This window comes from Bacidia gigantensis (assembly GCF_019456465.1).
Source record: "Bacidia gigantensis strain McMullin 20006 chromosome Unknown contig_249, whole genome shotgun sequence".
In the NCBI taxonomy this organism is placed as follows: Eukaryota; Fungi; Ascomycota; class Lecanoromycetes; order Lecanorales; family Ramalinaceae; genus Bacidia; species Bacidia gigantensis.
The window spans coordinates 1,259,689-1,274,217 of NW_025408603.1; the positions used below are offsets into that span (position 1 = coordinate 1,259,689).

General features: G+C 50.1%; 6 protein-coding genes across 6 annotated transcripts; 2 read left to right on the plus strand and 4 right to left on the minus strand.

Annotated features, from left to right (window-relative positions):
• Nucleotides 1-736: 736 nt before the first annotated feature.
• KY384_006595 (uncharacterized protein) lies at nt 737-2,053 on the minus strand (the record flags this gene model as incomplete). The annotated part of the gene is made up of 2 exons (XM_044815089.1): nt 737-1,269; nt 1,318-2,053. The coding sequence occupies 2 exons, from the start codon at nt 2,051-2,053 to the stop codon at nt 737-739; spliced, it is 1,269 nt and encodes a 422-aa protein (XP_044668189.1).
• A 783-nt stretch (nt 2,054-2,836) lies between these two features.
• On the minus strand, nt 2,837-4,214 carry KY384_006596 (uncharacterized protein; the record flags this gene model as incomplete). Its single annotated transcript, XM_044815090.1, has 6 exons — nt 2,837-3,142; nt 3,207-3,293; nt 3,347-3,458; nt 3,508-3,956; nt 4,010-4,134; nt 4,190-4,214. 6 exons carry the CDS (start codon nt 4,212-4,214, stop codon nt 2,837-2,839), a joined length of 1,104 nt encoding a protein of 367 aa, XP_044668190.1.
• Nucleotides 4,215-5,367: 1,153 nt separating this feature from the next.
• On the plus strand, nt 5,368-7,297 carry KY384_006597 (uncharacterized protein; the record flags this gene model as incomplete). The annotated part of the gene is made up of 4 exons (XM_044815091.1): nt 5,368-5,703; nt 5,750-6,244; nt 6,293-6,513; nt 6,574-7,297. 4 exons carry the CDS (start codon nt 5,368-5,370, stop codon nt 7,295-7,297), a joined length of 1,776 nt encoding a protein of 591 aa, XP_044668191.1.
• Nucleotides 7,298-7,420: 123 nt separating this feature from the next.
• Nucleotides 7,421-8,139, minus strand: KY384_006598 (uncharacterized protein; the record flags this gene model as incomplete). Its single annotated transcript, XM_044815092.1, has 2 exons — nt 7,421-7,709; nt 7,784-8,139. The coding sequence occupies 2 exons, from the start codon at nt 8,137-8,139 to the stop codon at nt 7,421-7,423; spliced, it is 645 nt and encodes a 214-aa protein (XP_044668192.1).
• A 125-nt stretch (nt 8,140-8,264) lies between these two features.
• On the minus strand, nt 8,265-8,816 carry KY384_006599 (uncharacterized protein; the record flags this gene model as incomplete). The annotated part of the gene is made up of 1 exon (XM_044815093.1): nt 8,265-8,816. One exon carries the CDS (start codon nt 8,814-8,816, stop codon nt 8,265-8,267), a length of 552 nt encoding a protein of 183 aa, XP_044668193.1.
• A 1,888-nt stretch (nt 8,817-10,704) lies between these two features.
• On the plus strand, nt 10,705-14,466 carry KY384_006600 (uncharacterized protein; the record flags this gene model as incomplete). Its single annotated transcript, XM_044815094.1, has 4 exons — nt 10,705-10,837; nt 11,026-11,147; nt 11,654-12,578; nt 12,626-14,466. 4 exons carry the CDS (start codon nt 10,705-10,707, stop codon nt 14,464-14,466), a joined length of 3,021 nt encoding a protein of 1,006 aa, XP_044668194.1.
• Between the last annotated feature and the right edge of the window lie 63 nt (nt 14,467-14,529).

Sequence of the window (14,529 nt, forward strand, 5' to 3'; positions counted from 1 at the left end):
AAAGCCTTATGCCAAGTGGGGTAGGGCTGAGCTAAGCCTAATCGGGACATCCCTTCCTGCTTGCATTTTAATCCGTAACATTTATTTAAGAGTAGTTTATAATACTTGCTAATCCCTTAACAACGCTAAATCCATATTAATAGGAGAGACGTAATCTAGATCATAATAATATAGTTGAAAGAGTCTTTTATTCAATGATTTTGAGTATACCTTATATTACTTCTCCTTTATTAGCTTTTTCATTGTTAAACCTCGCTTATAGGTAAAAATCTTAAACCTGAATTAGTTCTAGGCGTAGTTTATAGAGGTTCCTTCAATTTTTATGAAACAAGTCTGTTCTCCAGCCATATCAAGTTAGCGGGACAGTCTAGCGACTGATTCCATTTCAAGATATACGTTGAATATTTTCATAGACACAAATCTTGCAGCAATTGAATTGAGCTCGCAGAATGGGGAAGGCTGGGTAAAGGCAGCTCGAGAGACCGATTGTTAATTCAGGCTTTTCGTTGAATGATCCGTGGGACATAGGTCTCACAGCAATTGAACAAAGCTTACACAATGAGGACTTGTGAATTGGCTCGGATATTCAAGATGCAATTTATCGAAGTGGAATCCTCCTTTGTCTCATAATCGGGTCACCTGCATTCTATGAACCTCACAATATTTCTCCAGCCGAGTGAAAAGTGTAATACTCCGCCTCAAAAGTGACAACAAAGGCCGTGGCAATGTGCAACTTTCAAAATGACGTCCAATTCCGGGTCTCTGCTGTGTACATGCGCTTGCTCTGCCCGTTGTGATCACAATTCGGCCCGAATTGCGAACCTCGAGATAGGAATGTCCAATAGCCACCGCTCGGATTGTCAAGCCAACTCTCTTTTGTGCGGTCAGTTTGCCAGCAGGACATGCATATGCCGTAGTCAGGGAAATTTTGAAGCGCTTCGAGGATAGGCAGTATTCGTGTTCGTGCGCCACAATGCTGGTGATAAGAATCAATCTGATACTTAGGACATTCCTTGAGTCGTGCTATCAGATCCCGCATATCGCCATTGTAGATTTCTGCCTCTTGCTGCATATACATATCTCGCATTTGTAGGCTGCCTTTCCTGGTGAAAAATTTGATCATCTCCCCCAGTTGAAAGGAGTCGCATTCTGTAGAATTGGCGTAGCCCTTCTTGCATTGAATGAGTTTTGACGAATAGAGGCCAACAAAATGAGATTGGATAGAGGATATCGTCTGAAGGACGTATTGACGCCGGGCAAAAAGCTCCTCTAGGGCAGCAGATCAGTCGAGGTCAGAAACTTGGTGCATTGACGTACCCTCTATGCCATTTGGGAGCATGTTCCAGGCTACTTGTCCGTCATCACTCCGAGTGTCTTCTTGTGATGATTGCGACCAGTGACCAGACCCTTTGCAGATTAAATAATTGCTGCCGGACCAAATCCAGGGGGAGAAACTAAGCAGTATTCCAATGAGCAGCTGTTGCCGTACAACGGTTTCAGGAACCTTATTTTTCATACCGAAAAGACCGTTATATGCAGCTCGCTCATTGTTGTGGACTTTCCTAACGAAACCGTGAAGAATATCCGGCGCGGAGAAGAAGTCTGCGATGATAGCTAGCCTTGCAAGAAATTCAAGAGAACGGAACTCCTTGATTCCAGAGAATGGCCATGAGACCTGAACACCGTGGAGCATTCGCAGGAAGAGAGTAAGTATCTCCGCTAAATCAGATTCATTTGCACGTGATGGTCTTTCGAACAGAAGGGGGAGGTCCGAAACCGTGATCGTAGGCAACGGCTTCTCATGGGCGAGGCCGTTCCCAGCAGCTCGCTCGTGTAGCTCTTGCTCTATTCTGCGACCCTCCTCGAATTTGTCCGGATCTAGGAGCCTATCGAAGTACTTGCTGTTCTGTCTTAGGAGTGACCTCGAGCACGGATATCTTTTCTTGAATGCTAATCGCTCATCCTGTATGCACACCAGGATGTCTCTCGCACTAGGTGTTTCATCTGTTGCATTCCTCGCTTCACCATTCTTGCTGTAGTCTGACTGACCCATGGAGCCTGCTACACCAGAGCGGCTATTGGTGGACTTCGGTGGAAGGTGAGGGGAGGTCGTAGAGTCTACGGGATGACTGTGTGTGCGCCAATACACGCTTGATATAGAAGTTTCGATGGACAGATCTGAATAGATCGAAATGACAGTCTATTGAGTCGATCGGTACGTCCAGTCTCGAAGTCAGCCTTGCTGCGGCAATAGAGCGGTGCTCGTCGCCTGGAGGCTGGGCGAGCTCTCTCAGTATGTTCTCATGGATATGGCCAATCCATCTCCGAATGTTGTCACCCACAGGTCAGAGAACTGACGGTCGGCACCAGACGGTGATACGTCGGGAACTTGAGGGCTTGAAATTCTATAGGTTGGACGGATCTGACCAATCAGAGAGGTTTGAAATCGCATTACGCGGAACACCGCCCTTTTCAGGCCCTTAGCTTCTGCTTTTCGACCAAGCTTCTACATTCTTACATGGACCATTCTTCCCTTGTCTGGTGGCCTGCATTATGCTCACGGTTTGCTCTCCGTCGAATATCTAGAACGAGCTTGTAATGTGATCAGAATGAACGATCTGTTGGCTCTGGCACTTCATGCTTGGAAGCTAATATTTACAAAATAAGCTACCTGGTCGAGAGCATCTCTGGACAAATCACAAAGTGTGATCTTTCAACACGGCAAATTGCCCATGGAATACGTTTTTCGCATATCAATCATGCCATAGAAGCCTTCAAGAGAATACGTGATTATACTGCTTCCAGACTCCAAAAAATGACATTCAACGGCGGCAATTCAAGCTTTGACACTCCGAACATTGCTAGTCGCGCCGTTTCCTGCAGCCGTCTTCTCGGCTTGGATGGTGCCTTCTTCTTCGCTACTGCTACCGGAGTCTTTGGCGTCAGTGGAAACGGTACTGGCCTTCCTAAATGGCAGTTGACCTCGGGTCTCGGAATACCTCATCAAGGCGAAGCAGCAAATGATGACCACCCAGTAGAGATTGTACGAGATAACAGAGCCATATGTGGCTGAATTCTGCCATCCGAACAACGAATTGAAGACACCCCAGCCGCCTCCGCCATTGATCTCAGGGCTACAGCACTAAGGGACTGGTCAGCTTGGTCCACTATCACCCCAGGAAGCGCAATGCAATTAAGATGCTTACGTTGACATGCCACACGCTTTGTCGAATATCGTACGAGCCTGCGCCTACGCCAGTCTCCGCAGCATCTCCACCGATCGCGTTGTTCCACTTCGCATGGAGGTCAGCTGATGATTGCGTAAAGATTAGCCAGGCTTTCTTACCTTGTGAGCCTCAAAATACCAAATGGCCTTGGAGAAGAGCCCGGCAGCGATTAAGTAGAGGAAGCATGTTGAGATGATCAAGAAGATTTGCATTGACGCCATGTTACCTCCTCTGATGGATTGTCAGCTCTAACGCGATAAATCGGACGGCGTCGACTCACTTGTAAATAATGAAGCCGACAGCAATACCAGCTGCCAAGCCACAAATCACTGCGAGAGGAAACGCAGTTGCGGGTTGAGACAGACCAACGCCCCCAATGAAGACGATTGCCTCGATGCCTTCACGGAGAACAGTGACGAATGGCAGATGGAACATGGCATACTTCACACACCAGTTCTTGAAGCGGTTTTGGGGTGCGCCATGTTTGGAGCCTTCCTTGGCCTCCAATGCTCTGGCTAGCTTGACCTGCCACTTTGCCTTAAGCTTTGAGATCCGGAGCAAGCCTGCGCCCATGATTGAGATGATGATGGAGGCGACCATAGCGAAAACGCCTTCCCAGATATACTCGGATGCAGCCCAACGGTCTGCCCCAAGGCCGTAGAAGGTGCCGATGAATGCAGCACCTATAATCAAACATATGATGAGACCCAGGCCGACGCCATACCACACCTGTTGAACGTCAGCATGCATGAGAAGATTGATGAATGCCTCGAAATACAAACCTGGCGACGAAGCTTCTTGTATGTAACCGGATCGTCTTGCGTACTGAGTGATTGCTTCAAGAAGGCCAAGAGGACAGAGACGATAATGGAGGTCTCCAGGGTCTCCCTAAAGGTAATGAAGAACACTTTCGGGGCGTCAGTCAAGCCAGAAGCAAAGCGCAGTGCCAATGAAGGGCCTACCTGGGGTAGCGAAGACGTTCGGCATTGCGAGAGGTGAGTCGCACAAAAGGTCGTTGTCTGACCTTGGATGGTGAGTGGATGTATCCTGCTTTGAGTCTTCGTCGGTCTTCGCTCTCTGCGCTTTGATATTCTTTTCTTTGCAGCAAAAAACAGATGGGAATGGGCAGGCGGAAATTATCTGATCAGATTGATAAGGGCTGGAGGGGCATCGGCAGCTAAAAAGCCGCTAGGAGACTCCAGATGGTGCGCTAATGCTGACAATGCACTTGATGCTGGCAGAATCGCCAGGTTTGCAGGGTCTCGTGCTCGTCGTTGCTTCGATGATGTGTGTGACTGTGCTCTGCCGCTTTCGAACTACTGCACGGCCGATGTCGGTGGCTATTACGAAAAAGTGGAAATGGTTCGCGGTAGGTTGGGTACGGGAAATATTGAGTTCCCCGCCCAACTCTTGGCTAGTAGGACCTCTGAGAACGTCAAAGTCAGAAATCTCTTGATTGTGCGTTGCTCTGATCATCTCAAGTCTGCTGTTGCTGCCCTTTTGGCATCTCTCGAGCCATTTCTTTCCGCCGTTGTGTGCGTCTCCAGAGCTTGCCTGTGGAGTCTCGTCTGCTTTCCACCCAACGGCAGCTTCCAATGCCGTGGTATGAATAATCAAGCGCCAACCGCCAAGGAGTCTGTCGACCGTGTGGACCTGCACCGTGGGGGCAAGCCATTTCTAGACTCTATCGATCTCCGCGTATTCTGACCTTCGACTGGAGGATTTTCGCTACGTAGACGTCACGATTGGTGCATTTCGCCGACTGCTCATACCTACCACTCCAAAATCCTGGATCGTCACATCATCCGGAGTCAATCTCGGCCGTGAAGGCGCTCATTTGGCAGCTCGATTGACACGCCGAACGCGGAGAACCAGTGAGGCTTGCGAGGTCACGCTGATCGCTCCCACGGACGACCCGGTGCCAAGGGGACAAAGCATTTCCACCCGTTGCTTGAGTTTGCTTGATTCCGTGCGTCCAGGCTTTTATCAGATCCTGAGATAACCTTCTTGATCGCAGCATCGGGTCAACGCAGTAAGGTGCTGTCGGAGGCTATCTTCCATTGACGAATACAAAGACCAGAAACGCTCTTCTTGAGACGGCTTGAAAAGATCTCCTTTGATAGATTCTGTCCGTCGCACGATGGGTCCTCTGCTTCTTTTCCTTTTTTGCGCCTTTGGTTCGCTTGCACGTGCTGCTACAGTCACGTACGATTTCAATATCACTTGGGTGACGGCGAACCCTGATGATGCCTTTCCACGTCCTGTCATTGGGATCAATGGCCAATGGCCTATCCCTGCTATTACGGCCAACGTCAATGACCAAATCATCGTCAATATCCATAATCAACTGGGCAACCAATCCACTGGCCTGCATTTCCATGGGCTCTACATGAATGGCACAGCTCATATGGATGGGCCGGTCGCTGTTACACAGTGTCCTGTGGGCCCGGGACAGACCTTCAAATATGATTTCATGGTATGTTGGCTCATGGAAATGCATAAAGAGATGCTGATTTCGGAAGATCAAACAACCAGGCACTTACTGGTACCACTCACACAACGCAGGACAGTATCCGGATGGTCTTCGAGGTCCACTTATCATTCATGACCCTGAGTCGCCTTACAAAGACGAAGTCGACGAAGAGAAAGTCTTGACATTGTCCGACTGGTACCACGACCAAATGACCGATCTAATGGCCGGCTTTATCAGTGTCACCAACCCAACAGGAGCGGAGCCAGTACCCAACGGTGCGTTGATGAACGAGACTCAGAATCTGACGACGCCCGTCGAGCCTGGCAAGACTTACATGCTTCGCATCATCAACATCGGTGCTTTTGCAGCCCAATATTTCTGGATCGAAGGCCACAAGATGCAGATCGTAGAAGTCGACGGTATCTACACCGAGAAAGCAGAAGCGGACATGATCTACTTGACCGCAGCACAGCGATACAGCGTGCTCGTCACCACCAAAGATGATGCATCGAGCAACTTCGCATTCGTGTCAAGCATGGACCAGGTACATACACAAGTTCACAGAAGCTGGGAAACTTACTGACCGTGCCAGGATCTCTTCGACGCTGTCCCTGACGGCCTTAATTGCAACGTCACAGGCTGGCTAGTCTACAACAATGACGCAGAAAAGCCCGAACCAACTCTCATTGACGAGTTCAACGAATTCGACGACTTCAAGCTCGTCCCTTACGACAAAGAGCCCCTCCTAGACAAGGTCGACCACTCAATCACGCTCGACTTCAAGATGGACAACCTCGGTGACGGCGCGAACTAGTAAGACCCCCCTTGCCCTCCCCTTTCCCCTCTACACCCACAACTAACCCCCCCTCTCAGCGCATTCTTCAACGAGCAAACCTATGTCCGCCCCAAAGTACCAACCCTATACACGGCCCTCTCGAGCGGCACATTCGCCACAGACCCCACAATCTACGGCACGAACAGCAACTCCTTCATCCTGCAGAAAGACGAAGTCGTCGAACTGATAATTAACAGTGCCGACCCAGGCAAACACCCTTTCCACTTACACGGGCACTTCTTCCAAGCCGTCGTGCGGTCCGAAGAGGAAGCGGGCGTGTACGTGCACAATGAGACCTTCCCCGCCACACCGATGAAGAGGGATACCTTTATGGTGCACCCAAATGGGAATATCGTGCTAAGGTTCCGAGCGAACAATCCGGGAGTTTGGCTGTTCCATTGCCATCTGGAGTGGCATGTCGCTTCGGGGCTTGTAGCCTCTATGATCGAGGCGCCTTTGGAATTGCAATCGACGCTGAAGATCCCCGAGGACCATTACCAGATCTGTCGCGACCAGGGGCTGCCTTTTGCAGGTAACGCCGCTGGCAATACTGTTGACCTTCTTGATTTGAAGGGGGAGAATGTCAGTCCGGCGCCATTGCCAGATGGGTTCACACCAAGGGGCATTGTCGCGTTGACTTTCAGCATCATCGCAGCCTTTTTGGGATTGGCGATGGTGGCGTGGTATGGTGCTGGGGAGATTGGGAAGAAGGAGCCAGTGGCGGGGGGTCAGGTTAGGGAGACGATTGATGAGGTGAAATGAGCGTACAATAGCTTTGTACGGGCCAGAAGATGAGTGTGTGTGACGATGCTCTTTGATTTTTGCTCTTACATATTCGCTACTATGCTTCACTGAAAGAATGATACCCGGCGTTCCATAGGAATTTCACCCATTCCTGAGACTGAAGTATCCACTGTCCCTTTCGTTCGCGTCTTTCTCGTCGACGAATTTGAGGCCTCCCATGCCTGTGTGTATCCTTGCGACTTCATATTGCGGAGTTTTCAACGGTTGTCGTCCCATTGCCTGGTAGTCCTCCCAGTCGTCCATCTGCTCCGGCGTCGGTATGTGCGTGATAGTGCTTAGAGGTGCCTGCGCCTCTTCGCGTGCGAGGGTAAATATGTAAGTCCATTCGTTGGGTGGCGAAAGTCGTATTGAGTAATTTGTGACACGGTACCTGTCGCAGGTCAGCGTTTGGACATACGAATAAATCGCACCTTGAAGTGGATTTCTTGCGTGAACTTCACTCACAATCCTTCATACCTCACACCACCCAGCGGCGCATTCTCCCAGACAGTCTTCCATGCCCTGAACACCCTTACAACCTTTCTGTCCTCATCTGGGCTCGCCATTGTTCTCATCACCTTGAACACACCCTTCCCCACCCTCGCATCCTTCCGAGTAACCTTATACCTCAGGATATCTTCAGTTCCCTCCACTTCTCTCGGAGGATACTTGGGGGCCCAGTCGCTGTCTCCTCTTCCTCCATGCCTCACGGACACCGTTTCCTCATCCTCTGGGCCTTCAATGACCACTGCATACGCCCTATCCCGGTCATATGTCAACCCTCCATTTCCTGGATGACTTATCACAGCGTCTCGATACATAGCTGCGGAATTGATCCACCAGTCGCCAGGCGTAAGATGCAGATGCCCTGTTCTGCATGACGCGGTCTCGTTCGGTGGGCGGTGAGAGAGAGGGCAATGCCCGTATGCTAGAAGTACGTCCTTTGTCACACGACCCGCTGATACAATGTACTGAGTGTACTTACCACATCCCTTATGACAAACTGGTCTCCCGGTGCGACGGGTTGGAAGGCTGGGGCCAGGCCTTCCAAACGCCCTCCACGTCCGAACAGGTCTGCTCGAATACTGTCGAGTGGAAACCCGACTTCTTTCTCCCATCTTCTCAGGATCACTTTAGCCTGCCGCACCGTATCCGCTGGCCATGGGGAGCCGGAGGTCGCGATGATCTTGAGAGCACGCTCGATGCGTGTTTGGCGAAGCATATCTGTCGCGATGGGCGAGATGCGTGAGATCTTCGAAAGAATGTTTCTGAGGAGAATGGCTTCTTGGATGGGAAGGTCGCGATCGCTAGATAGAAGTGGAACGAGCGTGTCTCGAATGTAGGTGGCGTGGAGGCGGAGGGAGGTGATGTCTTTTGCATCACTCGAGGGAGTGGTGCTGAGAAGGAACGTCGGGGAGAGCGGGCCAGGCTTGAGCGTGGAATGAGAGGTTTGGGAAGAAGAGGGTTTGGGAACATGGCGTATGGGGAGAGCAGCCATGGCGCGATTGTGATGTGTCAATAATGTTCGGTGATATGTAGTAGAAGCAGGTTTGCTGATGTTGTGGGAACAATAGAAAGGAGAGACATCGGTGCTACCAGGAAAGCTCATGGTGGCTGGAGTTAAGGAGAGTGCAACGGAGAGGCTTGTCATGGTGCTGGGCAACCGGTTGTCGTTGTGACAAGAAGCACCTGTATCAGCTTCTGCAATGAGAAACATGTTTCGGCTGTAGCAAGATATCAATTTTGAACGATGTCCTATGGCTTGGACAGCGAGCACATATAAGTGGTATATTGGGAATGCTTCATCGCGATCGAACCAGATACGTCAACCACAAACAGCCTCAAAGTGAATATCCCTGAGCGGGTGGCTACAGACCTCACCGCTCGTCGGAGATTTGTTGCAGGCATGTTGCACAGCAGAATGGTCTGCCTCCTTGGGAATACGTAGAGGACCTTGTATCATAGACGGAAGTCGTTCTCTTTCTGATGGCCATGATCATGATCCGTGGTGGGGACTGGATCTTTCTTTGCGCTCTTCCCCATCAATGTCTGAGAGAGTGGTAAGGAGGCTTGCAACGACAAAGGAAGGACGGATGGTGGAGACAGGAGAGGCATGCGAATCTATGATGTGTTAGCAAATGCGCGCTGTCTCGCTCGAGGCTTGAAGCTGACCTTGGTTGGCTTGGATTCCTGGGCTGTTGAGGTCATCCCTATTTGACGAAGAGAATGGTGGAAGCCACGACCCAAGCCATTTCGAAATTTCGAAAGGACACGGATAAGGGCCGAAGATAATGCTGGTCCTCAGTAGGCGTAAAGCAAACCACAGGTGTGGAAGGGTCCCTGTCTCTTTCACAACACCATGACTTCGTATGCTTCAGCTTCGCATGCTTCGCGTGCGAAGCACGATTTGTGGAAGCTCCTTCAATATCCATAAAATAATTGATTCGTCCTTGAAATTTAAACTTCATACTCTACGTAGTGGGCTACTACGAGCCTCGAAAGTATTCTCTTCTTTGATGTCGTGCACTAGGCAACGACGACAATGAAAAGACTCCGTGTGGAGGAGGACCATCAAAAATTCCGCGAATTAGGTAGCCGAAACTAACTAAAAGCCAGTCGTCTCCGCGATGTGCAATGCAGGACTTCCAGCTTGCATTGCCGTCTTCATGAGCACGGAAGGCTTCGCAAGGTAAGTATACCCAGGTCCAAATCGCCGTCGAAAGATGTTTTATACAAAACGTCAGACTGTCCACAGTAGCAACCCAGGAGTCGGTTTTTACGACTTTACGTCCAAGCGAAATTGAGGTGGAGTAAAGTGGAGACGCCTGTAGCCAATCGGACGAAAGACTTTCCGAACATATCCGCTCAAAAATGCTAGGAAGGGGAGGGCGTGGGGATTTGTGCAAGCGATAAGCTACTATTATGCCCGTGTATAAATCTATTCCCTTTACCCCTTAAGGTATAGTCATGCAACAGCTCCGAGCCAAAGCCATCGTCCCAAGCCATTCTTTGCCAGCCCATACAACGTCTATAGCACCGTCCTCGCACCTGTGTACACCGAGATAGATTGGGAGGAGCCTTCGTCAGGCCACTCTCCATCACAAAAGTCACCCACTACCAATCGAAGGAAGCCCAGCTGTGTGCCGGGATGTAGACCCACATAGAAGGCTTTGCCAAACAGCCTAGTAGTTTCCCAGGCAACGACCAGCATGTGTGTCAAGGGTCTCATATCCGGCCCGAGCTAGCTCCCCCCTTTCAACGTCCACTCCTCCCTCATACTACTGCGTCTCTAGATCTTGTCATCCTTTCTCTCGTCCATGCATGCTCCCATGTCCTGTGTCCTCCTATCCCCTTGGACTCTCTCACTCTTTCCGTCTGTGCTGTAAATGCGTCTGCGTCTCTTTCTTTTTAGAATACGCGAGAGGGTGTCGCAAGAGGCTGAAGATGGTGGACAGCCGGAGCAATCGGTGTCTGCTGGTAATGGAACAGAGGCTGGCAGAGAGAGTGGTGGGAGTGAGGGTGGGAGTGAGGAGTCGGAAGTGGTGGGCTGCCATGGGGGAAGCGGAGGCGTGAGGGGCTCTGCAGCGCATTAGTCTGCTGGCATCGATGGTTAAGGCAGGCGTGGTAGACCTAGGGATGCGTCTTCTTGTGAGTTCCCTCGAGGTTCCCCATTGTCCTGCAGCTCAAATAAGTCCTGAAAAGCACAGAGCGCCGTCAATTGATGCCCGAGATGTTCCAGGTTGAAGAAGCCTTCGTCATACGCTTCAATGGGCCGAGCGGCCTCATCAAGAAGTGCACATATTTCTTGGAAGCCGTGCAATGTGTGAGCGTAAGTTGCGACGTACGCCAGCATCAGGATACAGCGTGCTCGCAAAAACACAGGCAAGGTAGGCTCTCGGATGAGATCATGGCAAATTTCAGAGGACCTGTTGAAATTATGCGCTTCGAAGCAATTTTGAGCAACTCGAAGTCTGGAATGAAATAATCGGTTGGTATTATTCATTCGTCACGCGTTGCCTTCAATTGGCTTCCATTGCATGCGTTGCTTCAATTGGCCTCTAGTGCCTGCGAGCGGAAGGCATCGTCGATTCCTAGCGTCCTGCGGATGGCATCCCATCACCCAAATTCCACTGCTTTCTATCATTCTCATATCATCCTTGTCATTGGCATCATCAGATTCGTGTCTCTTCGCGCCCTCAAGTCTGCTTCATTACATCGTGAACTCGGAATCGCATCTCGCTTGCAGGCACTCCGCCTCGTTTGAGCTGGAAGATAGGCATGAGGAAGCCTTTTCCATCTAGGCCCACAACGCAAGCCAAGTATGCGAGATTTCAGGACATACTCAATGGTTGCAGTCGACTCTTCGATGATTCTCACAATGCCTCTTTCCGGACAGTCATTCCACCGATCGTAGTGGAGACCTCAGAGCAGCTAACAAACTATGCACGCTTCAATGCATTGCTGGCAAGCGGTGATTTGCCTGCTACATCGTCATCCCCGTCCAGGTGGAGTACGGCAATGGATTCCAATCTATTGGAACTACCGAAGAACCCCCGTCATGATTGGGTTCCTTACGCTAGCTCCTCCAGTGGTGATTTCTTTAGTCGGCGTCGGTTTTCCAAGCCGGCACCTCACGAAAGCCTAGTCATCTGTCTTAAGGACAACAATCGCAATCCTCATAGACTACCCCATGGCTTTGCACGCTCAACTCATGATCTTGAGGAGGTGATTGACGAAGCCTTCACCAGGGAGCAAGTCAACGAGACGGCGAGCATACTCGCCGATCTTTACAACAAGTGGCCCTGGGGGAACATCACGCCAACCCAAAAAAAGGTCCGAAATTGTTTGCTTAGGATTGCTCGCCAAAAGGTAGTGCCAAATGCACCCTTGTCCTTCAACAGTGTTGGATCGAGACGTGGTTACAATCTCGAATTTTTCGAATTAGACATCGTTTTCGTAGACGTCACCAACATTCTAAATGATGCCGAAGGAAATCCTCAAGCCAAGTCTCATGTGTCGGTGTATATTCCTATACCATCCATAAATACAAAGCTTTCTATACCAGAGATACCCAGCCAGCATACTTTCCGTAGACCAGAGAACGAATCCTTCGATGAGATGACTTTGACCACCCAAGAGAGACAGGCCTACCACGTGGCTCAGTACGTGCTATTCAAGTTGCAAGATAAGATTGGTACAAAGGATCAAATAAGCAATTGGGCGGAACGCATTATAGGTCACTTTACAACGACTCACAGAGGTAAGGAAGCCTTTGGTGAAGCGTCTTGTAGCTAAATTCAACTGCAGACACTATAGGGCTCTATCGTAACAGAGCGTTTTACAGAGTCGGATTACGTGACGGGGCAACATCTATCATGCCTCGTAAGAACTTACCGAAGGAGGTCAAAGAAATGCTCTCCGATATCGTTCTCTCAGGCGCCTCAAAGCGACGACTTCTCAATATCCTGCAGATATTGAATCAGATATTCTTTGATACAGGAGACCTAGAACGGGCATGGCTGAGAGCCTGTCAGGTAGCGGACGTGCTAAATGAGAATCCGGAACACCAACCGTTGCTCTGTACCTGTGATGAGGAGTCAGAGAAAACCACCCTTCATTTATGCACAACTTGTCATGCCCCTACATTCTGCCAACAGACTATTTTCGATGGTGACTCTCACGAATGCGACTCTTGTCGCGAGCTAAACGCCGCTCAGCTAAATCAGCAAGTCGCGGCTCCCCATGCCTTGCTAGAAGAACGCTCAGCTCTCATATCTCGACTGAGAGGAATGCATAAACGCGAGTGCGACAGATTGGGCCTTGATGAAGCCTTCACGAGCCTTGAATTTCAACAAATATGCTCACGATTGCAACAAGATGGAACCACAGCACTTTGGCGGGACGCCTATACTAATCTACTCCGACCTGACAGATGTACGATCAATACGCGTGCCGGGAATCCTTTTGCAGCCAGTGCCGACGCCGTCTTTCCCTTCTCCAGACGAGGGAGAGACGAGCTTGGCCTTCACACACCAGATAACATCGCTATTACCGCGAATTTCATAAATCGGCTAAAATGGACGTACGTACCAGCCTTCCTGCAATTGATCAAGGATTTTCGTTCCGACACCATACACAACGAAAAGGCAAAGTGGAGTCGGACCGCAGAAGCCTTCTGGGTTTCGGAATTTGACAAAATCTATTGGTCCGGTGTTCAATGGCCCATGAAACAGGCAAGCCGCCTAAAGATGATCGTCAACGATCAAGAGCTTCAAGCTATCACAGGGCAATTCAGAGGCCTTGTGTGCCAGTCAGACACACAAACAGAACCGTGGCGTCACCTTCAGATACCCTTTCTTAGCCCTCATCCAGGTTGGAAGCCTAATGGGCACGAGCGAATCGCAAAACTTGTCCACTCCATCGAATGTCGTTTTGGCAGGCTGTTGTCCCGATCGCACGACGACTGCCCCTGGCCGTTCGCGAGAACGACTATCCCAAGAAATTGGGATTGGTGGACTTGTTGGTCTATTTTCAGTGAGCGCGCAGTGAGAATGTGGTTAGTGTGTAATAGTTGCTGGGTTCAAGTGGACTGCACAGAAACAATTTTCTTAGAGTGCATCTGGCAAGGCTGTAATAAGAAGAACGGCGGCGATCTCTTAGGCGTTCCGTTACTTTGCTGCCCCCGACATCCTCTGAATTTTTCCCTCGGCCACAAGATCCACAGGCAGCAGTTGAGGACTGGTTGGAAAAGGCTTCCAACAAGCCTAGCTGATAGAGATGAAACTCTGAACAATTGTCTCGTCGAGTCTTGGCCATGGAATTGCTCAAAAGCGAATTTTCCCGCGTCTAATTACGACCAAATGATTAAGGAGATTGACGAGATCTCCATCAGTGAGGATTTATATGATCCATATCATCCAACAACTGTCGTCCAAAGCCCTATCGCACCGACTTACGAACAGGATATTGGGGACGAGATTGAGAGTGACTGGTTGGAACCTGACAACGAAAATGGCATGGAGAAGCCTTCCCCCAATCGCGAAGCATCTTCGTCGGCCGCAACCACCGCCTCAAATCACCCTCCCTCACCACCTTCCTACATCGCGACCGCCATTGGAACAGCTGGTCAACCAATTGAGATCACTTAGACCGCGCGGGAAAGGCTAAATCACGGCAGTACAGAGCGACTTTGAAAAGCAAAAGATGGAGCA